General features: G+C 42.7%; 1 protein-coding gene across 2 annotated transcripts in view; it reads left to right on the plus strand.

Moving 5' to 3' along the window:
* MAP7D3 (MAP7 domain containing 3) overlaps positions 1 to 24,387 on the plus strand; it is a 34,694-nt gene extending 10,307 nt beyond the window's left edge. The window contains exons 6-17 of one of the 2 annotated variants that reach the window (XM_062183877.1): positions 1,961 to 2,050; positions 11,373 to 11,929; positions 12,523 to 12,647; positions 12,887 to 13,092; positions 14,660 to 14,792; positions 16,011 to 16,158; positions 17,778 to 17,882; positions 18,912 to 18,965; positions 19,979 to 20,087; positions 21,114 to 21,294; positions 22,234 to 22,508; positions 23,052 to 24,387. In XM_062183877.1, coding sequence (XP_062039861.1) covers positions 1,961 to 2,050; positions 11,373 to 11,929; positions 12,523 to 12,647; positions 12,887 to 13,092; positions 14,660 to 14,792; positions 16,011 to 16,158; positions 17,778 to 17,882; positions 18,912 to 18,965; positions 19,979 to 20,087; positions 21,114 to 21,294; positions 22,234 to 22,508; positions 23,052 to 23,059 — 1,991 coding nt within the window. In that variant the 3' untranslated portion in view covers positions 23,060 to 24,387. The remainder of the gene's footprint in view (positions 1 to 1,960; positions 2,051 to 11,372; positions 11,930 to 12,522; positions 12,648 to 12,886; positions 13,093 to 14,659; positions 14,793 to 16,010; positions 16,159 to 17,777; positions 17,883 to 18,911; positions 18,966 to 19,978; positions 20,088 to 21,113; positions 21,295 to 22,233; positions 22,509 to 23,051) is intronic. The other variant, XM_062183878.1, reaches the window with a different exon arrangement.
* Positions 24,388 to 27,924: the final 3,537 nt, after the last annotated feature.

Below are 27,924 nucleotides of genomic sequence, written 5' to 3' on the forward strand. Positions count from 1 at the left end.
TATACTTTCAAATATGTTGAAAAGGACTGTGGAGGAAAAAAGGAATTTTATTTTGTTCAAATTCACATTATGTTGTTTGAATTTTTAGAACTCTTATAATATCAATGGTGAGCTTGAAAGGTCTTCTATTTTGTTGTCCATCTAGGTGCATCATGTTTTTCTTGGAATGGTCTAAGAAAAGTTGATCCACTCACCCCCACCCTCAATATGCTTTTCCAAAGCACTTTCATGTACAGCCTGGGTTGATTCATAGATTAATATAGTGAGATTTTCTCTAGCACCTTGCTTGTCATATGATAAAGTTAATTCATTATTTACCAACTAAATCCTTTAGAAAAATTAGATCATATCAACTGCAACCTCATGTTTATTTACTTTCATTTTAATGTAGCTTATTGTTCCACAAGCAGTGCTATGTTTTACTATCTCCTTGCTTTGATAAATTACCAAAGGTTTGTTCCATGGGCATTTTCTACATATTTAATACAAGAAGCAACACTAGTATACTTTCACTAATATATACACTTGCCATATTAAAGAAACCTGTAAAAAAAAGGGACAGGTGATGACTTTCAACATATTAATTGGTTGAAATTGTACCAAAGGAGCAGTTTCAAGTAACGTTTTAAATGATTTCTTTACTAGTTTTTATTGCAAGAAGGTATGTGTGGAAGATACTTTGTGAAATAACTTGCTTAAAGGTACAGTATGGTGCACACTCTGAAGTGGTAAATATTGTAATTAATGATTTCAGAAAATCTCTTTAAATTGAACTGAAACCTGTTAAATCCAGAGAGATCACTATTTCAAATTCAAATGAAGTTCAAAATCTTGCCTGTAATACTTCAAATAAGTGTTTTAAATCTTGGTTGATTTTAAAAGTCTATTTTTCTTCCACTTATTGCTGATACAATAACTGTTCGTGCTATTTTGTCATTTCTTGCAGTATGTCAGTGAAGAATATGTAACCTAATCAATCACATGGTTGAATCAATTACATCTCTATGGTTCCTGCTGCTCAACCACTTTACCAATCCAAGAAAGTTTCAATGACACTATATTGTCCATATGTGCTTCAATTTACAAGTCCCCAAAAGAGAAATTCTTTGTTTTTAAAAATTTATTCATTTATTGTTTGAAAGGCAGTTACAGAGAAAGAGAGAGAGAGAGAGAGAGAATCTTCCACTCGCTGGTTTGCTCCTCAAATGGACACAATGGCCAGCGCTGGGTCATGCTGAAGCCTGGAACCAGGAGCTTCATCTGGGATTCTCTCATGGATGCAGGGACCCAAGCACTTGGGCCATCTTCTACTGCTTTCCCATGTGCTTTGGGGAGCTGGATTGGAAGTGGAGCAGCCAGGGCTTGAACTAGCGCCCATATAGAATGCTGGTGTCACAGGCAGTGGCTTAAGCTGCTATGCCACAACTCCTGCCCCTGAGAAATTATTTTAAAGCATACATCCCCCAGTCTTCTGAGCTAGAATATTTCCAGTAAAATGGAAAAGTGTCCACATAAAGCAGGTTATTTTCTTTTATGAATAACTTGGTTGCTTAAATTGTGACATCTGTACCAAATGTTATACTAACTTTTGTCTAAAAAATACTAGTTAACAAATAAAAGATAAATTACTGTTAATACTATGCATCATGAGATGTGTGTCTAAAATTAAAAGTGATGTATTTGTAATCTGAGATCTTTCATGTTTTCAGATAGCATGAGACATTTTTCCTCTTAATTGTTACCACTTTATAAATAACTTTAAAGTTTATCTCAGATAATTTAAAGAACAAACTAGTTTTATGTTTGGGGATGTAGAATCTCTGCATAATATTAAAAATTAAATGAACTTGTAAGCAAGGGTAGAGAAGATCAAAAAATTGCAAACAAGAATGATTCACTCTTGAAGTAATATATTGAAGTAGTTTTGGAAAGATAATGTTTCTTTGCACTTGATCTCTAGGTATAACAAAAAATAAGAGAAGCTCATCTCTAAGTAGAAAAGATAAACTGCATTCATTTGGTGACAGAAGACAATCAGAGAATGAGCCAGGTGGGTAGCTGTTTCTAAGTAAAAAACTCAAGCAGTGTTTAAATGCAGGTATGTGTGTGTCAATATTGAGTTGCTTGAAAAGTTATTTCTCTTTTTTGAAAGATGTATTTATTCATTTGAAAGGCAGACTTTTGGGGGTCGGGAGGGGAAAGAGAGAGAGATCTTCCATCTACTGGTTCATCCCCTAAATGGCCACAACAGCTGGGGCTGGGCCAAATCAAAGCTGGCCCAGTCTCCCACCCATTGGCAGGGGCTCAGCCGTCTGGGCCATCTTCTGCTGCTTCCCCAGGCACACTAGCAGGGAGCTGGATCAAAAGTGGAGTAGCTGCTGGGGCCAGTGCTGTGGCGCAGCAGGTTAACGCCCTGGCCTGAAGCGCCGGCATCCCATATGGGTGCCGGTTCAAGACCCGGCTGCTTCACTTTCAATCCCGCTCTCTTCTGTAGCCTTGGAAAGCAGTAGAAGATGGTCCAAGTCCTTGGGCCCCTGCACCCATGTGGGAGACCCGGAGGAGGTTCCTGGCTTCTGGTTTCAGATCAGTGCAGCTCTGACCATTGAGGCCAGCTGGGGAGTGGACCAGCAGATGGAAGACCTCTCTCTCTCTTTCTCTCAGCCTCTCCTCTCTCTGTGTAACTCTGACTTTCAAATAAATAAATAAATCTTTAAAAAAAAAAGAAGAAGTGGAGTAGCTGGGACTCAAACCTGTGGTCACATGGGATACTGGTGTCGCAGGCAGCAGCTAAACCTGTTGTGCCACAACTCTGTCTCTAAAAAGTCATTTCTTAAATTGGAAGCCAAAATCTCCATTCTACAACACAGTGATGTGTGCTGGTGCCATGCTTATTTGGCTGAAACCAGAAAAGTCCATCTTTAAGTGAGGTACATTGATTCCTGCAGTAGTAGATCACAAAGTGTTAGTCTTGGTAGGTTCCGACTGGAAGACTCGATTCCCTTCAAGCATTTCAGCAGTTTTGCACTTAGAAGTTATAAATTTCTATCCATGCTTTGGGTTTCAGAGCTTTGCTCTCTTGCCTGATAGCACTAACCCATATAAATCCTTTGTGCATGTTTTCACTACTGGATTGTTGCTCATAAAATTTTGTGATTACTAGTAAAGAGCTGATTTTTAAAATGAGTTTCTTTTTAACACCTTTTCCCCTACCTTCAACATTACCCTTCCACAATCATGCTCTTACAGACTGTAAGCCTCTCCACTTCATTGATTGTGGCACTATCCTAATAGAGGAGCGTGTGCTATTGTCACAGGAATCTATATGAACATAAAGATTTATTAGAGCCAGGTATTTACAACAGAATCCAGTTTTAACACAAGTTCAGCCAGTGCTTTGGAGCTTTAGGCAATGAAGCAGACCATTATGATTGTCAGCGGCATGCATCTACAGGAATCCTGTAAAAGTTATTTGGTCCTGTACAACTTTTTTCTCTGAGGTTCTCCAGAGAGATGCCATCCAGAGGGGAATGGTTCTCATAAATATGCTACCTGGAGTGCTTTCTTGGAGTTATTGTGCTGTGCTGTGGCCTCTCCTTCTTGATTCAGCTCATCTCTTCCTCTCTATTCAGATCAGATGGCAGTGTTCAATCCCTTTGTGTTGTTGCATATTTCATAGCTTCTAACATCGTAATCTGGGCAATGGGTTATTTATAGAATGAGATAGATAACTTTTGTGTTGGTTGTTAAAATTAAAACTCTGTGGATTTTTAAAGTATAGAAAAATTTCACTAATATCGAGAGAAAGTTTCCTACTCCACTTACCATTTTTTTCCCTAAATTATAGAAGAATGCCATTGTACCACTATTCAGCTTTTATTTAGGGCCTCGAAGATGATTAGTAAAAGAAAAGAAGCCTTCAGGATTGGGACTTGTTCGTTTAGAATTCACATCCAGCCTCAGACATGCATGTGCATCACAAGATGTCCCTGATAAGGGGAAGCTCTCTTTTGCAGGATATATTTCACCCCATGTGATTTCTTTTTCTGTCAATATTTGTATGATTAGAAAAAATGAAGCAAAATATTATCACCAACTTTCTTTTAGCACAGCTTTCTTTCTTCTGCTTCTGATTCCTGACTGTGTTTATGCCCAGTTCCATGTGTATCACAGTGTTTCCTGTGAGTCTCCCTCACCTTCATTGTATTAGAAGACATTTCTACTCACTTTCATTTTAGTTTTATACATCACTACCATCAAAACTCATTGTCTTACATTTCTATAGCTAATAATTACTATAGTTCCCAAAGCACAACCTGTTGGCATTACAGCTATGTAGGTAAAATGCTTTCTCCACCAAAATCAGGGACTAAGAACAGTTCAGTCAAAATGTTATTCACAAGAGGTCAATTTTTGGTCACTTGTGCTATTTTAATTATTTGATAAGATCGTATGAAAAGTTGCCACCCATACTTTAAGATGAAGTGGCAAATAAAGTTACCAAATCTTAAGAAAGCCACAACCAAATACCTTTCTTAAAATGTTTATTTTGTAAGCAATAAATAGTGTTGAAAAATTTTACATGTAGCCCCCTGTTATCCCAATGCCCATGAATAACTTAATGTTTCTCATTGCCTTTATGTATTTTTTCACAGAATGAAATAATCTGCTTTTATTCAATGTGTACTATTTTCTGGTCCAAAAAATGGCGTGTTTTTTCTCTTAACAACTACCTTAGAGTAGTCCAGATTTTCTGTCGAATATTTGGAGTATATTTTCAATTGTTTTAGCATTATAAGCAATGTTATAATTAACAATCTTATACATATATTTTAATGTATTAACCTGACTTTCCCCTCTAAGGACAGACCTAGAAGTGGACTGACTAGAAGAAAGAGTGTGTACTTTTAATTTTTTTATTTATCCCAGAAACCTTTTACTTCAGGTATACAAACTTCATGCATTTCATAAATACAATTTTAGGAACATAGTGTTAGTAATTCTTTCCACCATACCCACCTCTACTCCCACCCTTCTTCCTTCTCTCTCTCCTATTCCCATTTTTATTTTTTACTAAAATCTATTTTCAATTAACTATATACAGAAGATTAACTCTATACTAAGTAAAGAGTTCAACAAATAGTATGAAAAAAAACCTGTTTCTCAACAGTTTTTTTATTTCTGTTTTGATTTCTTCTATGACCTGCTGTTCATTCAGGAGCATGTTGTTCAGCCTCCATGTGTTTGCATGTGCTCTAGAGATTCCGGAGTTGCTGATTTCCAGCTTTATCCCGTTGTGGTCTGAGAAGATGCATGGCATGATTTCTATTGTTTTGAATTTGCTGAGGTTTGCTTTATGGCCTGGCCTGTGGTCTATCCTAGAGAAAGTTCCATGCTCTGGTGCGAAGAATGTGTATTCTGGGGCTGGCACTGTGGCTCACTTGGCTAATCCTCTACCTGTGGCTCCGGCATCCCATATGGGCATTAGGTTCTAGTCCCAGTTGCTCCTCTTCCAGGCCAGCTCTCTGCTGAGGCCCGGGAAGGCAGTGGAGGATGGCCCAAGTGCTTGGGCCCCTGCACCCACATGGGAGACCAGGAGGAAGCACCTGGCTCCTGGCTCCTGGCTCCTGGCTTCGGATTGACGTAGCACGCCGGCTGTAGCGGCCATCTTGGGGGTGAACCAATGGAAAAGGAAGACCTTTCTCTCTGTCTCTCTCTCTCTCTCACTGTCTAACTCTATCTGTCAAATAAATTTAAAAAAAAGAATGTGTATTCTGCAACTGTAGGATGAAAAGTTCTGTAGATATCTGTTAGGTGCATTTGGTCTATAGTGTCAATTAACTCTGCTGTTTCCTTGTTGATTTTCTGTCTGGTTGATCAGTCCATTGCTGAAAATGGGGTATTGAAGTCCCCCTTTGCTATTGTATTGGAGTCTAAGTCTCCCTTTAGATCCCTTAACATATCTTTTAAATGGCCAGGTGCCCTGTAATTAGGTGCATATACATTTACAATAGTTATATCTTCCTGTTGAATTAATCCCTTAATCATTACATATTGTCCTTGTTTGTCTCTTTTGACAGTTTTTGTGTTAAAGTCTATTTTATCTGATATTAAGATGGCTACACCAGGTCTTTTTTGTTTCTTTAGCACGTAATATCTTTTTCCATCCTTTCACTTTCAGTCTGTGTGTATCTTTGTTGGTGAGATGTGTTTCTTTGTAGGCAGCAAATAGATGTTTTGGTTTTTTTTTCCATTCAGCCAGTCTGGAGTTGAGGCCATTTACATTCAAGGTGACTATTGATAAGTAAGGACTTGGCTGTGCCATTTTTCCATAAATATTCCTGTTGTTTACTTTGGATTTCCTTTGTATTTTTACTGCAAGATTTTCTGCCTTCACCTTCTTTCATAGTGATGACCATGTTTCAGTGTTTCTGTGTGTGGCACATCCCTAAGCACCTTCTGTAAGGCTGGACAGGTGGTAACAAATTTTTTCAATTTCTGTTTGTTATGGAAGGTCTTTATTTCACCTTCATTCATAAGTGAGAGCTTTGCAGGGCACAGTATTCTGGATTGACAGGTATTTTTTCTCTTTTGACTTGGATTATGTCTCTCCATTCTGTCCTAGCCTTTAGGGTTTCTGATAAGTCAGCTGTGGGTCTAATTGGAGATCTTCTGAAAGTAATCTGGTGTTTCTCTCATGCACATTTTAGAATCTTTTCTTTATGTTTTACTGTGAAAAGTTTGACTACTATGTGTTGTGGTGAAGATCTTTTCAGGTCACATGTATTAGGAGTTCTGTGTCCCTACTGTACTTAGACATCCTTTTCTTTCTCAAAACTAGGGAAATTTTCTGTAATCATTTCACTAAAAAGACCTTCTAATCCATTCTTGCTTTCCATGCCTTCAGGAACTCCTAAGACCCATATGTTGAGTCATTTGATAGTATCCTGTTGATCTCCAATACTGTTTTTAGTTTTCTAATTTATTTTTCTTTTTGATATGACTATAAAATATCCAGAGATTTGTCTTCTAATTTGGATATTCTTTCTTCTGCCTCATAGATTCTGTTGTAAAGGCTTTCCACCACATTTTTTATTCTATTGAATTCTTCGTTTCCTGTACTTCATTTTGACTTCTGTTTAAAATCTCCATTTCATGAGAAAAATTTTCTTTCATGTCATGTATGGATTTCTTTAGATTATGGATTTTTTTCTGACTACTTCTAAGTAATCCTATGATCAATTTTTTGAATTCTGTTTCTGGCATTTCTTCAATTTCTTCATTTTCACATTCTAGTATTGGCATGTTGTTGTGTTCTTTGGGAGCATCATGTTGTCTTCATTATTTTTGTTTCTTGAATTACTGCAATTATTCTTAGGCATTTGTGGAGATACTTGTTGGTTTATTTTTTCTCCTGTGATTGCTTTTATCTTTGGACTATGGCTCTGTGGATTAGTAAAGTGTCTGCTCTTTCAGTGAATACCCTGAGGTGTGTGCTGGGGGTGGCCAGGGAGCTCTGTTCAGGTCTCCAGGGTGAGGGGACTATTCAAGGTGACACCCAAATTGGGTGTGGTAAATATCCTCTTTATTTATTTATTTATTTATTTGAAAGTCAAAGTTACAGAGAGAAAGAGAGAGGGAGAGAAAGAGAGAGAGAAAGGTGTTTTCCATCCACCTGTTCATTCCCCAATTGGCTGCAACGGCCAGAGCTGCGCCAATCCAAAGCCAAGAGCCAGGAGCTTCTTCTGGGTCTCTCATGGGGGTGCAGGGGCCCAAACACTTGGGCTATCTTCTGCTTTCCCAGGTCATACCAGAGAGCTGAATCGGAAATGGAAAGCTGGGATTCGAACCGGTGCCCATATGAGATGTCGGCTCTGCAGGCGGTGGCTTTACCTGCTACGCCACAGTGCTAGCCCCTAAATATCCTCTTTTTATTTTTTTTTAATTTATTTTTTAAGGAATACAAATTTTATAAGTACAACTTTAGGAATATAGTCATTCTTCCAACCATACCTGCCCTCATATCCACACTCCCACCTCTCCTCCCTCTCCCCTTCCCAGTCCCATTCTCCATTAAGATTCATTTTAAATTAAATTTTTACACAGAAGACCAACTCTACACTAAGTAAATATTTCAACAATTTGCACAAACACCAAAAAAAAAAAAACTGAGAACAAGTTTTACAGTTAACTCTCATAATACAATGAATTGAGGACAGAGGTCCTGTATGGGGAGTTAGTGCACAGTGACTCCTGTTGTTGATTTAACAATTAATACTTTTATGCATGACATCAGTGACCTCCCAAGGTTCCTGAAATGAGCTGCCTAGGCGATGGAAGCCTTTTGAATCCACAAATTCCATCAGTATTTGGATAAGGCCATAAGCAAAGTGGAAGTTCTCTCCTCCCTTTAGAGAAAAGTTTTTGTTCAGTTCTGTTGGTATAGTTTCATGCTCACCTGCTCTCCTCCAAGGAGACTAATGCCTGGGTGCTAGCCCCAGTGGGTATACCATTCATCTGTGTTGCCACAAGAACCACACAAAGGATCTGTGCAGTCCTCAGTGTGAGCACAAATCCCTCAGCAATGACCCTCGCCAGGGAATCAGGGAGTCCCAAGCATGTGGAGCCGTCCACAGTGAATGCCCAAAGACCCAGCCACATCCCATGTTCTCCCATGCAGCCACAGTGTTTTCACAGTCCCAGCACAAAAGGCTCCCAAAGTTATGAGCACTCAGCCCCCTGACAGTTCTCCCAGCCAGACTCAGGCTGATTTTTGGGTACACAGACACAAGCAGGCACAGCTATTGTATATTCCCTAAATGATGACCACCCACTCTCAGCTAGTTACAGGACACAAGTGCCGGGGCTGGTGCCGGGGCTCACTTGATTAATCCTCCGCCTGTGGCGCTGGCATCCCATATGGGCGCCGGATTCTAGTCCCGGCTGCTCCTCTTTCAGTCCAGCTCTCTGCTGTGGCCCGGGAAGGCCATGGAGGATGGCCCAAGTGCTTGGGCCCTGCACCCGCATGGGAGACCAGGAAGAAACACCTGGCTCCTGGCTTCAGATCAGCGCAGTGCCGGCTGTAGCAGCCATTTGGGGAGTGAACCAACGGAAGGAAGACCTTTCTCTCTGTCTTTCACTGTCTATAACTCTACCTGTAAAAAAAAAAAAGAAAGAAAGAAACATGCCCCCTTTTTTCCTTCTAGGTTGGCAGGTACACTGTCCCCCACAGGGCTCCAAGCCTGACTCATGCCAGGCTCTTCCCACAGCTTTATCACCAGTGGCTTGGGCTGTTGCAGTCTGGTCTCACTTCACTCTCCAAAGCTGGTGCTGAGGCTCTTGGCTGCTGGGGGGCTGAGCTGTGTCTGTGTTCATGCTGTGTATCCACAACCTCCACATATATCCATAGTGTCCCTCTAATTTGCATGGAGTTTCCTCTGTTGTTTTTTTCTCTAACTCTTCCCTGAGATTGTATTTTCTCCACGTTTTTTAACTATCTTCTAGACTAGAGCAGTAACTCCCTCCCTATTCTTCCATCTTGGTGCCTCTCCAAGTGTGTACTCTTTAAGTGGCTTTTGATACATATTACCAAGATGCCACCCAGGGGACATATGCAAATCTGCACATCTACCACAGTGTATGAAACTGTTTGACTCCAAAGATTAGAATTATAATTTCCTCCATCTTAGCTGAAACACCCAGTATTATCATTCTTGCCCATTTCCCAGACATAAAATAGATAAACTTAGATTGTCAAATCTTTGAGGAATCTTGGAGAACCAACCTAGTCTGATTACTGACATTTCAGTTTTTAATATGTGTGAGAAAATGTTATTTCTTCCATTCTATTCTGAAAAAATCTAATATGGAGGGTATGGAGGGTCTTATGTTATCACTGCAATGGTAAGATCTCTATTTCTGGCAGAGGTATTCAGATTTTTACTTTTTTTTTAACCTACAATCATTTATTGATAATCTCTCTTGATTGTGACCCAAGTTAGTGGATAATACAAGAGGTTTACCCATGACTCAGATGTTTGTACGTCTGACATTAGAAGTCCATCCATTCATCCTAACACATATAGATTTCCCTTCAGGCCCAGAACCCTTCTGGACTCCATCCCATCCCTTCCCTCTAAGACACAGCAGATGAATCACTTATTGCTTCGCCTCTGTTGATTATTTACTCCCCTCATATTTGTTTCCCTGATTAAAACATCTTTGACTGGGGCCGGTGTTGTGGCATCTGACACTGGCATCCCATATGGGCACTGGTTCAAGACCCGGCTGCTCCACTTCTGATACAGCTTTCTGCTAATGTGCCAAGGAAAACAGCAAAAGATGGTCCAAGTGCTTGGGCTCCTGCACCCACATGGGAGACTTGCAAGAAGTTCCAGACTGCTGGCTTTGACTGGCACAGCCCTAGCCATTGTGGCTATTTGGAGAAACAGCGGACGGAAGACCTCTTTCTCTCTGTATCTCTCTCTCTCTCTCTCTCTCTCTCTCTCTCTCTCTCTCTAACTCTGCATTTCAAATCAATAAAAAAAAAATCTTAAAATATCTTTGCCCTGGTGGGTTCCAGTTGCCAAAGCATCTGGGACTGGTATGTCAGCTGCCTCAACTTTTGTTTTTTTTAAAGATTTATTTATTTATCTGAAAGAGTTACACAGAGAGAGAAAGAGATGCAGAGAGACAGAGAGAGAGAGAGAGGTCTTCCATCTGCTGGTTCACTGCCCAGGTGGCTGCAATGGCTGGGGCTGTGCCAATCCAAAGCCAGGAGCCAGGAGCTTCCTCCACATGGGTGCAGGGGTGCAAGGACTTGGGCCATCTTCTACTGCTTTCCCAGGCCATAGCAAGGAGCTGGATAGGAAGTGGAGCAGCCAGGTCTCGAAGCAGTGCCTATATGGGATGCTGGCACTGCAGGCAGTGGCTTTACCCACTGTACCACAGCGCCAGCCCCAAGCGCCTCAACCTTAACCGAGGCCTCAGTTCAACTTGATCCAATCCCAGCTATGATCGTTTTGTTTCAGTGTTGAAGATTATTTTTCATAAAAATAACCCTGACATATAGAGTGATTAAAATAGAAATAGCTTATTACCAACATCAGCTTCAGAGAAACAGCTTGCTTTCATCTGAAGTAGACTATCGCTTTCACATCTACTCTGTTGTTGGCGTAACTTCTGAAGTGCTAGATTTCTCCTGGGTCTGTGATCTGTGTCACTAAGTACTTGCTATGTGTGTAATGCCTGTGCTTTCCTAACAAACAGCCTCTCTTTTCTCTGGTTCTCTTCTTACGTTGTGTACCTGGCATGTTTCTGCCTTGTCAGATTACTCACTTTATGGAATTTCCCTCCCTGTCCTTACTCATTTACAGGCACCAGCACTACTGTATTCCGATATGTACACGTGCCCTTGCGTAGATACAGCAGTGATGAACTGAAGCCGGTTTTCCTGCCTCCTAAGACGGTAGTGAAGACACCATCTCAGACTGTACTGGAAGTAACAGCTCAGGAGAAAGTAGAAACATCTGCCCAGGTGAGCGTGGACGCACCCCCTGAGGCCAGCGCAGAAGCACCTGCCCAGGCAAATACAGAAGCGCCCCCTAAGGCGAGTGCAGAGGAGCCCCCCAAGGCACACACGGAAGCCCCGCCCAAGGTGATCATGAAAGTGCTCTCCAGGGCAAGAGAGGAAGCGCCTCCCGAGGTGAGCGTGGATGCCTCTCCCATGGTAAGCGTGCAAACAACCCCCCTGCTGAGCATGGACGTATCCCCCATGGTGAGCGGGGATACCTCTGCTGAGGTGAGCGTGGAATCATCCCCTGAGGTGAGCGTGGAAACCCCCCCTGAGGCGAGTGTGGAAGTGTCACCAGAGGAGAGCGGGGAAGCAGCCCCTGAGGCGAGTGTGGAAGTGCCCCCCAAGGCAGCCCCTGAGGTGAGTGTGGAAGCATCTTGTAAGCGAAAGTGAGAGCTCCGGAGGTTTGTCAAGTGCCTTTTATTGACATATTTTCCTGTAAAATTTGCATATCACCATTGTATCGATTTCACAGCATAACTGACTTACTACTAGTATTTTGCTATAATAAATTATAAATATTATACTAAATACTAAAATTAATCAAATGAGACAACTAACTTAAACTAACTATTCATAATTCTCTCACATTTGTTTCCCCTGAAAGCTAGAATATTAATTTTTAGTAGAAGGGAGAAGATACAACAGTTTATATATCAATAAACAGTATCCATAAGTTCTGTTCCTATAAACAAAACATTTTTGAGATGTTCCAAACCCTTAGGATTTAGATGCAGAATTAAGTTGTGAAGTAAAAGAGTTCTTTTAGATTAATTATTTCTGTGCCCTACTTGAATTGTGTAATATAACTTGTTAGTCTAGAAGCAAATTCCAAATTCTCAGTTTAAGAAGCCATAGTTGGCCTTTATACAGAGTAATTTTTGTTCTTCAAAAGCCAGCTGCAGTAAAGTTATTGCTGATAATTTCTTGTCTTATTGCATTGATCTGTTCAGAATCTAGTCAAGGACATACTGGCCTCATACCCTCTTGCCAAGAAGTTCCCATCATCACTCCCACCATGTCCTAGGTGGTCATCATCTGTACTGGGCTACCGACTCCCATTTTCTCAACATGCTAAGTAAGTAGCTGATTTGTAGCTGTTCCTGATAGGTGTCTACCAGGACAAATTTTATGTCAGGTTTCCATAACTAAAGTATGCAAGATAACTTAAAGGAAAAACCCTTTAAAGTGGATTTACTTTTGTCTCTAATGTCTAATTCCAAGATTATGATATTATCTCATAGTATCAAGACCTGACATTTCACGAAATGTACACTAAAAATTAATTAGCACACATTTGTTACTTTTTCTTGGCAGGCAAAGCCATAAGACCAGCCCCCTGTCACCTTCACCGTTCATGTCAAAACAGTCAGCACAGAGTTCTCTGTTCTATAAAATGACACCGGACCAACGTGCCCTATTTTCACAAAGTGCATTAGGTTCTTTCCCAAAGAAAAGAGAAACTGCTTCCAAAACAATAAGAAAATGTGAGGCTGTGAGCCAAAGGCATATGATGTCTGAAGGTAAGCTCTTTCACTAAGGGGTTTGCTTTAGCAACGCAGAGTATCTTGAGGTAAGTTTGGGAATGCTCATGTTCATTGTATTCTCCCATTGATTAGGGGATGATTTTCTTTGGAAGGAAATGTAGCCAGTTCCTGGCTCAGGGGAACACATCTCTGGCTGCTTGTCCTTGTTGCCCTACCCCTTTGTTTTAAAAAATCCATGTTTACAGCTGCTGTTAAATATTGGGGGGCCAGTGTTGTGGTGTAGCTGCTAAAGGCACCACCTGCAATGCTGTCATCCCATATGGGTGCCTGTTTGAGGCTTGACTGCTCCACTTTCAATCCAGCTTCCTGCTAATGCACTTGGGAAAGCAGTGGAAGATGGCCCAAGTGTTTGGGCCCCTGCACCCATGTGGGAGACCTGAATGAAGCTCCAGGCTCCTGGCGTCAGTCTGGCCCAGCCCTGGCCATTGTAGCCATTGTAGCCATTTGGGGAGTGAACCAATGGATGGAAGAACAATTCTCTCTCTCTCTCTCTCTTGCCCTCTGTCTCTGTAACTCTGCCTTTCAAATAAATAAATAACTCTTTTTTTAAAATATATATATATATATTGGATGGAAGGGTTGCTCCAAATGATCCCTAGGGGCCTGCCCAACTCCAATAATGGGTCATTTAGGGAGAGAGCACATCCCAGCCATGTGTGGATGAGCAAGTTTTCCTCCGAAGATGTAGGTCAATTTCCAGACATGGACCATAACATGTGGTACACCTTGCTTTGTGTGGTTGTAGGTTCCTGAAAGTGCCTTGTTGCTATTCCACCTGGCACAGGCAAGCTCCATGCCCATAGACATTACTTAATTCCAAACACACTAGGGAGCTGTTTCTTTTTAAGGCATCCCACAGTGAATTCTTTGTGACAGAAAGAATCTCTTATTATAAATTATTAATTCTTGAGCTATCTTAGAATTCTCACTTCCTGTATAGTTTGTTTGCAATAAAGTTCACTAAATAGACTAAAATATTATAATCTCTCTCCATGTAGTCACCTTGTTTTACTAATAGACTTGTTTTCCTTTGTTATCTACTGTTAGCCACTTTATGATCAACTAAGTGTATATACTGCTCTCAGAGTTCAGCTGAAGAGTAATTATATAGTAGAAATGATGCATAAATCTCAAAATGTATGGCAGATATATTTTTGTTTAGTCAAATATTTAAAAATTTTGCCCTTCATTTGGACCAGGCCTAAGCTTGTCTTCCCCAGTGTTCAGGATATCTTAATCTTGTACCATACAGTCAGTTGAGTCAGTTATCTCCTAACAACTAAAGCTAAAGCAGAATTGCATTCTTTTGTTTTTAAACAAATAGTTTTTTTTAAAAAAAATGCTAATTCTGGTGCTGGGAGATGTGTCACTGGGGTGGGTTTTGAACAAATCACCCAGAGTTTGCTTTCAGTTTATAAATTTAGGTCTGTGCACATGCTGCTGCCCACTTCGTTAAATGTTTTGGGTTGCATTGTATTTCTTTATTAGGCTGAAGGGCAGTTAGTTGCCTACGCTAATGGCTTGGCACATTTATTTTAACCAGAGTCTGGTATTAAAAGCACACCAGGGACTATGAGTGCTGAGGAGGCTACAAAAATATTGACAGAAAGACGCCGTCTTGCTCGTGAACAAAAACTCAAAGATGAAGAAAGACTACAAAAAGATACAGAACCAAGGTGAGCACAAAATCATCTTTCCCATGCTGTACACTTTGGAGCCTAGATTTGGAAAGTCAAAACTCTTACTCTCTCATTACAACTTGTCAAGGAGCAACTGTCTTTTTCTTCAGTGAGGATCAGAAATGCCTCACTGCCTTCTAAGCAAGTAAAGAGTGGGTAGGAAGCATTTCTGACCCCTATAACCGGAAGAGCACAGAGGACCCTGGTGTGTGCATCAATGGTGCAATCCTTGTTAGTCCCATACATTGCATGTCATTAAGACGTGGTAGAAGAAGGCATAAAGAGACCAGCCTCATGTTCAGGGGCTTTTCATTCATGGATGGCAACCCTCTTCTTTATTTTTAAAAGCTTGTAACTTCAGGATTCACAAACCTGGTGATTAAACTTCCTCATGTGTAACTTTGGGTGCTTTCCAATGACCTTTGTGACACCTGAATCTCATCAGGCCAGTGAGTCATTGCTAAAGGATTTCCTATGGTATTTGTTAAGATATCATTGCAAATTTGCTGTGGGCAGCAAATTGCATGCACAGTTGCATGCATTTGGACCTGAGTGAAATTTTTCTTGCTCCTGCATCTTGAGGTTAATTTGATATTGGGTCCTTTAATGTAAGCCTTCTCTGTCCATGGCCTTCAAGGAATAACTACAGTACTGACTTTGTGTGCAAGTATTAAGCGTTCTTTGAAATAGTCACATAGTTTCCATATAGATGGGCTGAGGGAAGGGAGGAAAGGGGAAATTGTGACTGGCAAGAAACTATATATAACCTGAAGAAGTCTGTTCATCACTTCCTGTAAACAGAGCTGGCTTAGTGTTTGAGAGCACTGAATACTTGAGCACCACCAGACCCTCCTCTAAATGACACTGGGTATGAGTTTGTGTCAGTAAGGCCTGTTAAAGGGTCTCCTGTCTCTAAAACAGTGAAGGAGTGATTATATCTATCGTGTATGCGTGCATGTGTATGTGTGATTTTTGTTAAATGCAAAGTAGTCCACTACTTGATTCAAATATTATTCTACTCCCTTTCCCCATTTAAAAAGGTTAAACTGTTTAAATATTGTATAGTAAAAACGTAAAAAAATCAGTTATTCTGATGTGAATGTCAGTTGTATTACAATACACAGGCTGTTTCACTATAAAAGCTCAGGTACTATACTACCAACTCTGTATGGTGTCAACCAAGACATTTACTAACAGTTATTTAAATACTCTCAGTACCGTTAGAAAAGCAAAAGACATAACAAAGAAAATAGTTGAAGACCAAGCACAAGAAGTCTCAAAGACTGATGATGAGAATCTGCAACAGGAGCTTGAAAAGAAAAAAGCATCTGCACACCAAAAATATCAGGAGACTCTGCCACAGGTTTGCTGGTTTGCTGCTTAATCAGGGGATAAGAACCAGGTTATAAAATTTAGTTGGAACCCAAATCAGAAAATCTGTGTTTTGAGGAAAAAAGTAAACAGATGCACTGTTCTCTGGCCACATTTTTACATCACAGTCTCACCATTGCCCACCATCACTGCTGGTCACTTCAGCCACCAAGGGCAAAATCCCAAAATATTCTCCAAGGGAAAGCAAAAAGCAGAACACAGCAAATTAGATTAACAGTCACTTAGTTTGGAATCCAACTTGCTTGCACAGATCAAAGGTCCCAGGTCAGCTTTCCCCATCTTGCATCCCATGGTGCCCCACACACAACACTCACACCTGCTCTTCACAACCCCCATGAACAGATGAGGACATAAACCCTTATGAATACCTCTAAAAGCTTAAAATCCTCGAATTCAACAATAAAATGCCTCCCCCATCTAAATCCCGATCAATGGGGAAGTAAATCTCCTAAGTGAGCTCTGCCTATACTCACTGTGAGTTATGACCATAGCACAATTTATGTTCCCTTCGCAAAATCAGTTGCATGTTCCATTAATGTAGGCACCTGCATTCCTCAGGAGAGTGCCTTTAAGAATCTTTTCACGGATCTGGCACCATGGCATACTGGGTAAAGCTGCTACCTGCAGCGCCAACATCCCATATGGGTACCCAGCTGCTCTACTGCCAATCCAGCTCCCTGCTGATGCACCTGGGAAAGCAGTGGAAAATGGCCCAAGGGCTTGGGCTCCTGCATGCATGTGGGAGACCTGAAAGAAGCTCCTGGCTCCTGGCTTCGGCCTGCCCCAGCCCTAGCCATTGCGGCCATTTGGGAAGTGAACCAGAAGTTGGAAGATCTCTCCTGTCTCTGCCTCTTTCTATGCCTTTCCCTCTCTGTAACTCTGCCTTTCAAATATTAAAAAAAATCCTCTCAGTGTTTTTGAGATGTAGGATTTTATCTCCTTTTGCTATGTTAGTTAGTGCCATAGTCACTTAAAGACTTTTTTTAAAAAAAATTTTATTTATTTTATTTATTTGAGAGCTAGAGTTACAGACAGTGAGAGGGAGAAACAGAGATAGAGGTCTCCATCTGCTGGTTCACTCCCCAAATGGCCGCAACAGCTGGAGCTGTGCCAATCCAAAGCCAGGAACCAGGAGCTTCCTCCAGTCTCCCACGCAGGTGCAGGGGTCCAAGCACTTGGACCATCTTCCACAGCTTTCCCAGACCATAGCAGAGAGCTGGATCGGAAGAGGAGCAGCCAGGACCAGAACCGGTGTCCATATGGGATGCCAGCACTTCAGGCAGAGGCTTAACCTACTGTGCCATGGTGCTGGCCCCTCACTTAAAGACTTTTAAAGTAAGGTGGTCCTGATATTCATAATGATAACCTTGAAATCCTAAGCCTTCCAGATATCATCTAGCCTAGTTTTGTGCATTCCAAGTAATGAAAACTGCTAATCAGTGAATTGGTCATATACATAGGGACCCTTAATAAAAGGTTACATTGTTTTGTTGTTCTAGATAACATAATACTGTGTCACTTTTTCAACTAGTGTTCTCTGATGTCACTCAGCTATACTGAGATTAAACTATTTTCATGCAAATTTTCTAGAATGGGGCAATCAGAATAAAAGCTCAAGAAGAAGATGACAGTCGTAAAAAGGAACATGAAAGAATTATGTTGCAAAACTTACAAGAAAGACTAGAGAGAAAAAAGGTACTCGCTCTCTGTTTTATGAGGTTTGACTTTTGTTTAAAACAATGTTGGGCACGTTATATTCCAGTATGCTTGGGGAAATCACAAATTCAGTAGATGCCAGCCCCTAGTGGTTTCCCCACTGCACTCTCTTCTTCCTTGGCCAAGGAGCTGACCTCTCCTGCGTACAGGGGCTTTTTTCTTCCTGACCATACTCTTCCCGAACGGACCCTTAGTGGGCATCACAGCAAATGTCTCCATACATCAGACCCCTAGAAGCAAAGCTCCTTTTGTGGGCAGAAGTATTCCGGTCCTGGGAGGGGTTGCTGGGAGGTAGAGTGTTTTCTAAACTGAGCTGAAAATGGCAGCAGCTTCTTGGGAAGAAGCAGAAAGTGCAGGCGTCTCTGAGAAACCAAGTTGCTTTGCAAAGTGGGGCCACACACATTGCACAGCTCACCTGGCTCATCTGGGGGCCTGAGTGCAGACTGAGGCAGCAGGAGGCTCTTCTATCAGTAGGGCCGTTACTGTGAGCAGGCCAGAGAGTGCTGCCCTCCTCACCTCTGGAAAAAGCAGCATGTGCAATTGGGGACAGTTCTTACCCCTTGCCAGGACACAGCCCTCCTCTGCCTCCTGTCTTTTCATTTTAGGCAGTATGGCTTCCCTGAGGTGCATCATTTTCACTAACATCGGCTTCAGGGATGGTCTATTGGACTAGAACTGTGTTTGGCCTCTAATTGGTTTGCAGTAATTTGTGCTTAGTCTAAGTAATGGATTTCCACATCTGTGAAATTAGGATTAAGACGATGTTGTTTCCATATTTTTGTTATCATAAGAAAAACGGCTGTCATCGTCCCAAGCATTTTCTAGCAGAAAGGGGGAACTGAATAGGGACCCCACCCACCCAAGGCTTTTTGCTGGTAAAATCTGTGGTTTTGGGAGCAACTGCTGACATTGTCTACCTGTGTGAAATGGAGGGAATGAACTCTGCAGGATTGCTGTTTGGTTTTTAACTCGTTTTCATGCTTGCATTTTTGTTTGTCCTTTAAATAGAGAATTGAGGAAATAATGAAGCGGACACGAAAGACAGATGCGAGTACCTCAAAGGTAATGTGTGTACTCTTGCCAGCAGTCTTGCACAATTCCTGTCGCTTCACAGTCTTGCCAGCTGTTGCATTTTGACCGATCTGTTCTCGAAAAGGTTGAGCAGGTTTTCCTATCTTTCTTCTTAAGCTTGCTTGTTTTCTCTTGGGCAAAATACTTCTTTCAGTCTTTGACCCAAAATTTTGGTCAGCTTGCCTTTTTCTTACTTGAAGTTCTTTCACTGTTCTAGCTATCACTTCGTTTTTGATTCTGTGTCATAGACATCTGCTCCGAGCCTATGACTTGTGTTTTTGTATCTTCTGCTGGATTGGAGCACCTGACTTCACTGATGTTGAAGTTAGCAATATTTTCTGATGACTAAGGAGGTCAGGCGCCTTCGCACTTGCTTACTGGCCATTTGGCCAGCTGCTCTGGTGAAGTGCCTTTTCCTAGTTTACCACCTGCCTTTTTCTCACTGATGTGTAGGGGTTTTTCCCCTCTCTGCTTAGGAGGCCTATGGATGTATGTACTGAAGGTATCTTCGCTCACACTGTAGTATGCCTCACTCTCTTAATGTCTTTTGTTGAGCCAGAGTTCTCCATTTTGACAAGCTCAAATTCACCAGCCCCCCTTTGTTTTGTCCCTATGACAAGTGCCTTTTGTGCCTGTTTCATGACCCTTTGCTTGCCCCAGTGCTGGGTCTTCTGACAGAGCATGTGCATTCAAGGCCTTTGTCCTCCGAATTCTGTGTGCTCTTGACATGCTCTGCTCCCCAGCTACCCTGTGCTGCCTAGCTAGTGTCCCAGGTGTGCTCATTCCTATCATTAAGCAGCATGAGAATTTAGAAGTGTCCGTTTTGAAAAGTGCTGGGGGTCACTCTGCTACAGTTCCTAGGGCCAGTTAAAGGGGTGAACTTTTCTTTAACTTTCAGTTGAAATGAGAAAAGTTAGCTGCCAATCCAGCTTGAAGTTACACTTCTTTGAAATTCCAGACCAGAATGATAGAGATATGATTACGGTTTTCTTTTTTGCTCACAGGCTGCAGAAGCATCTGGCAATGATACATATGAGGAGGACGAAGCTGACGATGAGGACACAACGGCAAGTGAAAGTGAAAAGGATTCCTTGGATTCGCTGTTTCCACCAGGTTTGCTTGCTCCCAGTGGTTCTGTTAGTCACCATGCAGGAGCCATGCTGTCTCCATTCATGTAGAGAAGTTCCTCTGCTTCTGTGCTGTGTGGCTTTGGTCTGGTCACCAAACCCCTCTGTGCTGCTTTCCCATATGACACAGTGGAAGCTAATGTCTTCTTCCTAGGGAAGGCATGAGATTTCAGTGAGATCAATGTGTGCATTGCTAAGAATCATGCTAGCTGCAGTTGCTAAGAGACTATAAGTGGCAGCTCTTTCTCAGTTGACTATAAGGATTGCTGGCATTTCACAACGCAGGGCCTCTTAAGTCATCAATGATTGACCACAGGTGGAAATCTTTCTACTTCATTAAGAAAAACTGAAATGATGTCACAATGTGGGTGCCCTCTGAAACATATCACTGACTCCCTTATGAGTGGGAACCACTTAAGCACAGCAGTGGTTGGCATTTGAGAAAACACCATGTTTATCCTGCAAATGGATACTGAACAGCTCAATCAGGTGCTCTAGCAGGTACTGGGGAAGCCAGGGTGGAAAGCCATGGCCCTCAGCTTCTAGGAGCCACAACTGCAGGGAGGCAGATGTAGGAGCAAACACTGCCACAGGATAACTTGGTTCAAAGAAGTTTGGTCCAAATGCAATGAGAACAGCAACAGGAGCCCCTGGGTCAACCTCAGGGCACAGAGAAAAGCTGAAGTTAGCAGGCAGGAGCAGCTCGATGAGTAATTGGGGAGAGGGTGACAAGCATGGAACAGTCCTGCCCTCTGACCCATCAGGCTTTTCAGGCAATGGTAACACCGTCATGCTTAGAGTGTGTTTGCAGGACAGTGGCCCAGGCCATGGCTTGGGAACATGAAGCCACAGGGGGCGCTGAGTCGGCTGCCCCACAGTGCTGCTGCCAGACCAGCCTTTACCCTCCCCCAACTTGTCAGGCTCACAGCCTCTGCTTTTCCATGTATTTCTGGTTGAAAGTCCAACTTGAATTCTGTTCCTTTTCCCCCTTTCGCCATTCTAAATGGCCAAGGTACATCTAACAAGCTCAGAATGGCTTTCAGAAAGCCGAAGAAAATGCCTCAACAGCTGGTGTTTTTGAAAGACAGTCCTGAACCAATCTATAAAGAAACAAACATATCTATTAATGGTGATATCGGCAGTGTCATACCAAAAAGCAAGAAAGACCACTTAACTCAAGGAAAAAGCTATAGGTGAGTCACTCAGCATGCTGACCCAACTACACTTGCTGGGATTATGATTGGCCTTTGTAGAGTGCTGAATGATATTACCCATTGAGCTCTTGGTTTGTCTGTACCAAGCACTGTGTCAAGCGCTTGATCTAACAGAAACAAATGAATCCTCACAGCAGCCTTGCTAGGTAAGAAGCATCATGTCCATTTTTACAGAGAAACTGTAGTACAGAGGCCAAGGGCCTTGTTTGCCCAGTATCCTGCTCTTCAGTGGCAGAGCCCAAATTCAAACCCAGATGCATCTGACTCCAAACTGTGCTTTTGTTCAGACTGGTTAATATCTCATAAACCAGGGGAGGGGATGCTTATTGAGTGAGTACGGTATCCCAGGCATTTTACATTGCCTGTTTTAATTCTCCTGGAAACACTGAACTTGACAGTAATGTGCTCATCTTACATAAGTGCAAGCAGGGCCCAAGGTTACCTTGGGAGAGCAGGAAGAGAGTCTTGGAAGTCACTCTCCTCCCGCCCCCCGGAGGGCTGCCTGAAAAGACATCAACCTGCAAGGCCCATGGGAAAAACAGGTCTGCTGAGCGGCTCAGTGGTGGTGTGGAAAGAACATGAGAGCTGCAAAATTTGCTCCGCTTCTCTAACTGCACCCTACTCAGTGTCTTTGAGCAGCTTGAAGGAGGGAGACAGACCCCCCAGAGCCCTGCATGTTAGCGCTTCCTAGTCCCTGGTGCTCTCATGGCACCCTTAGGCCTTCTAGAATATAATTTGAAACCCAGTGTGTCCTGTGATCTCTAAGGTTCCTTCCAGCCTTCCCCTTCTCTCATACAAATGTTCATTTGCTTCCACGGCATTTCTTAGAAGTGAATTCAAAGATAAAGCTTCTTTTATGACTGAACCTTGGTCTTGGAATAATCAGAACTCTAACCAAAATGTCTTTTGTTTTTCCAGACCATCCAAAAAAAGAGCATCCACACATAGAGCAAAAACTGGGAAAGCACATGAAACCAACACCACCTCCAGATCCACTCCATGCCTGAAACCCAACCAAGAACCGGTCTGCAGCACTGTTGTTGACCTAAGTCACAACACCAAATCACCTGTCACAAATATCCCTCCTAAGAGCCACCAACAAAATGCAATGGGTTCCACAACACCTGCCCAAAGTCACGAAGCACCTTCTGACGAGAAGAAAGGAAGCAAACCTGATTCTTCAGGTCATTCTGGTAAGGCTTCCTCCCACCTTCACTTTGATTGAAGGGCAATTGACCTTGAACCCTCCCTTCCTGCAGTCTGTTCCGTGGACAGCCTTTGCACCATGTAACTTTGGAGCAGAGGGGGAAAGCAGTGGCAGATGTATAGGGGTGATGTAAGAGTCTCATTAAGTTAGTTTTGCTCATGTTTATGGCCTGCATTTCCTGTCAGACATAAAAAGTTCTTTTCAAGACCCAGATTCCCTGAGCTCCTGCTCTGCAGGCTGCTTGCCCAGCACACAGATATTCTTGTAGAGCACAGAGATTAGAGTGGTGTTTGGAATTGCTCTTTCAACTTGGGTTTCCAAAAACCAAAAGGCTTTCGTTTTTCTTTCCTTGAGAACTTCTCTTTGAAACTAAGAGAGGTACCTAACACCCATTTCAGAGTTGAGAAAGAGGGAGACATTTGTGAGGAAGGTGGCCTAGGGTCTCGGGCCCACCCTGAAGGGAGGCCAGGGTCATGAGACTACGGGTATGTTCTCTACTAATCTTTCTTTTCTTTTCCTTTCTCATCAGATGTGTAAGCTTCGTTGGACCTGGGAAGTGAATCTTCCACCTCTCTTAGCTCAACTCCCAAGCCTGTTTCCCCAAATTTCTGCTCAGGAGTTAAATCTGGCAAAGCAAATGAACATTAAAAAAAAATCCAAAGGTTGCCTTGATATATAACTCCAAAGATATTCCTATCATCTCTTGTGTACAAGCAAGAGTCTTAAGGAAAGTGTTGTTTTTATTTTCATTGAGAAATCACCAGTGCCTTTCATTCTTGTATTTGCTTACCAGCACATGTGCTGTCATGAATGTATCTCAAAGCTGCTTGCATAAAATGGTAACTGCCAACTTTCTACAGAATCTTCCTTAGGGAAGGATTCTCTTTGAGTATATATTGGATATCATAACATAATATTTCTTCTGTGTAACAGTGACATTAATTTTAACAACTAAAAGCTCAATCTGATCTGGTAGAAAACATAAAGGATTATGTGGATTGCTCCCAAGAGCCATGCCAGATTTCTAATATACAAATATCAAAGATTACAAAATAGCACCAAGCATATTTTACCATGATATATGTATGTTTCTAACTCTGTCATTGTTGGTGCCAGGCATTGATGCCCCCAGAGGCCAGGAGCGCTAGAAAGCAGAGTCTTGGAACAGTCAACATCTCTCCTGTTCTTGTCAGTATTTCTTTTCGCAGTACCTAATGGGGTATCTCTGCCAAAATGGGTGTTACTTAGATAGCAGACAGCTTTGCTGTTGTCCCGTGGAGCATGTTTAACTCTTCTAAATGTTCAGTTTTGTAATCTTCTGTGTGTAGTCACCAGTTGTGTCCTTCATTATCTACTCAGGCTTATCTGTAACCAAAATAGACTTGCCTTTCTCTAGGCACTGGCTGAAGGTGAGTACAGGAGTGGTGCTATTCCCCAGTACCTGTGACACACATAGGTACCCACATGTAGACACACACGCACACACACACACACGATATATATAATTCCATAAAAAAGTGGATGCAAATTAATTGTCCTAATGCATTTTTGATGTTGAATTTTGAAGAGTTTGGATCAGGCCAGTGTTCCTTTTGGCCACCAGTTTTAAATTAGTAAAGGAGAGAATTGTTCTTGGTGATTCCCTTCTTTCTGACTCAGAGACTTGTATCTTTGTTACAGGTAGAGCAAGGTGTCTTAGCTCTAAAAACTGTTTTATGTACTAGCTCTTGTTCAAATGGAGGGCAGAAACAATCATACTAACAAATGAGTTTCTGATATTTTTCTACACAAATCTTACATATTGGAATACTCGGTTACAGCTCCCTATTAAGTTGTGCTATATGAAATAAACTTTGCAGATAAAAGCAAGTTTTCATGATTACTAGCAAAGAAAATGTACTGGTGATATCAAGGTAACACCTATGGTTAAGCAAGCTCTGAACACAAGCAACCAGCAGGCTCAGTAAATAATCATCAGATGCTCTGAGTCCCCTCTTTCTCAAGCTGGTGAGTTGGCAGTTCTACTCCTGGCACACTAGATGTGAGTTTTCTGTTAATCCTGGTTCCTCTTACTTGTGATGTTTCTGACTGATTGTTAAAGGCTGTCATTAAAGTATCTTTGTTGTGGAAAGTGTCAGCTAGTCTAAAAGGCACCATTTTGGCCATTTTAAAGTACAGTTCAGAAGATTGAGTAGCCATCCCCATTGTCTGGTTCCATAGCATTATCATCACATTGAAAAGAAACCCAGTTCCCCAGCCCCTAACCTTTTAAAAATGTATTTATTATTTTTTACTATTTGAGAGACAGAGACAGGGATAGCCCCTATCCATGCACTGGTTCATTCAAGACAGATCTCCCATCTACTGGGTTATTCCCCAAATGCCCGCAACAGCTTGGACTGAACCAGGCCAAAACCAGGACTCAGGAACTCAGCCTAGCAGGCATCCACTCACTTTGAGCCATCGTTGTTGCCTCCCAGAGTCTGCATTGGTGAGAAGCTGGAGTCAGGAGGCAGAGCTGGGAATCAAACCCAGGCGCTCCAACGTGGAACTTGCGGAGTGGGTGCTACCGTTCTCATAAGCATGAGACCCCAAAGATTCAAGTGAAACTAAGACCTGGCTGTGTCAAAAACCATGCTTCTATGATTGGAAACTAGGAGCTGGCATTGTGGTTCAGTGGGTTAAGTCTCAGCCTATGATGCCAGCATCCCATATGGGTGCTGCTTTGAGTCCTGACAGCTCCAGTTCCCATTCAGCTCCTTAATGCACCTGGGGAAGTCAGAAGATTGCCCAAGTTCTTTGGGGCCCTGCCAGCCACGTGGGAGACCCAGACAAGATTTCCAGGCCCCTGGCTTCAGCCTGGCCTTGCCCATGCCATTGCGGCCTTTTAGGGAGTGAACCAGCAGATAGAAGACCTCTCTTTCTGTAATTCTGCCTTTCAAATAAATGCATAAACTTCTTTAAAAAAAAAAAAGATTGGAAACTAAACATTTATAGGCCGATGACTGTGTTTTTTTTTTTTTCATGAAGAGATGTGCATATAAAAGAACACACTAATTGCCTGAACACACAAAGACTTTAAAAGCAAGTACCAGGGCAAGTGTTGTGGCACAGTGGGTTAAACCGCTGATGGCATCCTCTATGAGTGCTGTTTGAGTCCTAGCTGTGCCATTTATTTTTTTCTTCTTCTTCTTTCAAAATATCTCTTTTTAAAAAAAAAGATTTATTTATTTATTTGAAAGAGTTACACAGAGAGAAAAGGAGAGAGAGAGAGAGAGAGAGGTCTTCCATCCGCTGGTTCAGTTCCCAATTGGCCACAATGGCCGGAGCTGTGCCTATCCAAAGCCGGGAGCCAGGAGCTTCTTCCGGGTCTCCCACATGGGTGCAGGGACCCAAGTACTTGAGCCGTCTTCTGCTTTCCCAGGCCACAGCAGAGAGCTAGTTCGGAAATGGAGCAGCTGGGTCTTGAACCGGCACCCATATGGGATGCCAGCACTGCAGGTGGCAGCTTTACCCACTACACCACAGTGCCAGCCCCAAAATATCTCTTTTAAAAAAAGATCTATTTATTCTAAAGGCTGAGTACAGAGAGAGAGAGAAGGAGAGACACAGAGAGGGAAATCTCCCATCCACTGGTTCACTCCCCAAATGGCCACAACGGCATGGGCTGGGCCAGGCCAAAGCCAGGAGACAGCAGATTCATCCAGGTCTCCCATGTGGGTTCAGGGGCCCAAGCACATGAGTCATCTTCTTCCACTTTCCCTGGTGCATTAGCAGTGAGCAGTTTCGGAAGTGGAGCAGTCAGGACTCGATCCAGTGCTCACATGGGATGCCACCATTGCAGGCAGTGGCTTAACCCATTTGCACCACAGTGTCAGCCCCAGCTGCTCTGTTTCTGATTCAGCATCCTACTAATGTGCCTTAGAAAGCAGCAGAGGCTCCCCTGCCACCCATATGGGAGATCTAGATGGAGTTCCTGCCTCCTGGGTACAGCCTGACCCAGCCGTGTCCTTTACAGCCATTTGGGTGGTGAACCAGCAGATGGAAGATCAATCTCTCTTCCACCCTCTTCTTCTCCATCTGTCACTCTTTCAAATAAATTTTTTTTCAGAAGCAACACAAGGTTTCAAAGGGCTAGGGGAGGAGCAGGCATTTAGCCTAGCAGTTAACCCACATCAGATGACTGAGTTCAATTCCCACCTCCAGTATCTGACTCTAGCTTCCCACCAGGAGGTAACAGTGATGGTTCAAGTGATTAGATTCCTGCCACCCATTGAGCATTCCAAAGTATTCTATATACTCTGGACATACTCTGCTCATGTTAGTCATACCACCTCCGTATGCCTCATCTCCAGAAAGTCTTCACTACCAAGGCTAGCACCACATGCTGTGGTTCCATCTACTGGAGCTGTTACAGCAGGAGGTTCCTGTTTACAACTCAAGGTGACAGACACTGACCTAGCCTTCCCCTTCTTCCGGGACATGCTTGTCCCCTCATGTCTCCCTTCCTCTTTGGATAGCCTTTCAGTGTTCTCTCCCCTGAGGCACAGACCCTTGGCCACTACCAGTAGCTACTGCAGATTATCATGTTTCCTATGACTGTCATCAGGGACACTGAGTTAACAGTGCTAGGAAGCTGTTAACAGCTTCAATCACTAGAAACCACAATGCAGTGGGAAGTGCCATGAAAATGCTAGACAGGATCCTGAAGATTTGAATCCTAAACAAGAGGGCTGCTAGCTTGCTATGCATGACTTTGCAAGTCTCCCCTCTCTGAGCCCTGTTCCTATCTGGCAAGTGTGGGGCTGTACTACAGCCTCCACCGGCCCTATCAGTTCCACAATGGCACTGCAGTCTGCACTCACATTGTGGCTGCAGCCAGAAGATTAAGAGGCATGAAACAGCAGGCAGTGCTGTGGTCAATTCCCTATGTCACTGCCCAGCAGCCTCATTACCTTCTGTCTCCCTCCCCAGGCAGTCTAGTTAGTTTTCCAAGTGGGCCCTAGCCACTCATCTAATTCCAGCTCATGCAAGTTGTTCAAATCGTAGTTAGGTTCCCACCTGTGATAGACCAGGCACTTTAGAGGCATCATTCTATGGGTGTTGGTTTCTCCCTAGAACACTGTGATTTATGAAGACTGGTATCAGCTCCAGGCCACACAACTGGAAAGAGTCAGAGCTGGAATTCAGACCCAAGCCTGGCCCTTCAACCTGATGCCCGACTCTGCTTGGGGAGTGGAAATAGTGTCCAGTGGCTGGTCGAGTAGGCCTGAGACACTGGAGCAGTGTCATTGGTGCTGGGGCTAAAACCACTGTTGAGCACTTGTATTGTGTGCCAGCTACCCCACTAAGCACTTATATGATCATGTCATCTGTGTGTGGGTCTACAAGGCAGGAACTTC

Source organism: Lepus europaeus, chromosome X, assembly GCF_033115175.1.
Source record: "Lepus europaeus isolate LE1 chromosome X, mLepTim1.pri, whole genome shotgun sequence".
NCBI classification, from domain to species: domain Eukaryota; kingdom Metazoa; phylum Chordata; class Mammalia; order Lagomorpha; family Leporidae; genus Lepus; species Lepus europaeus.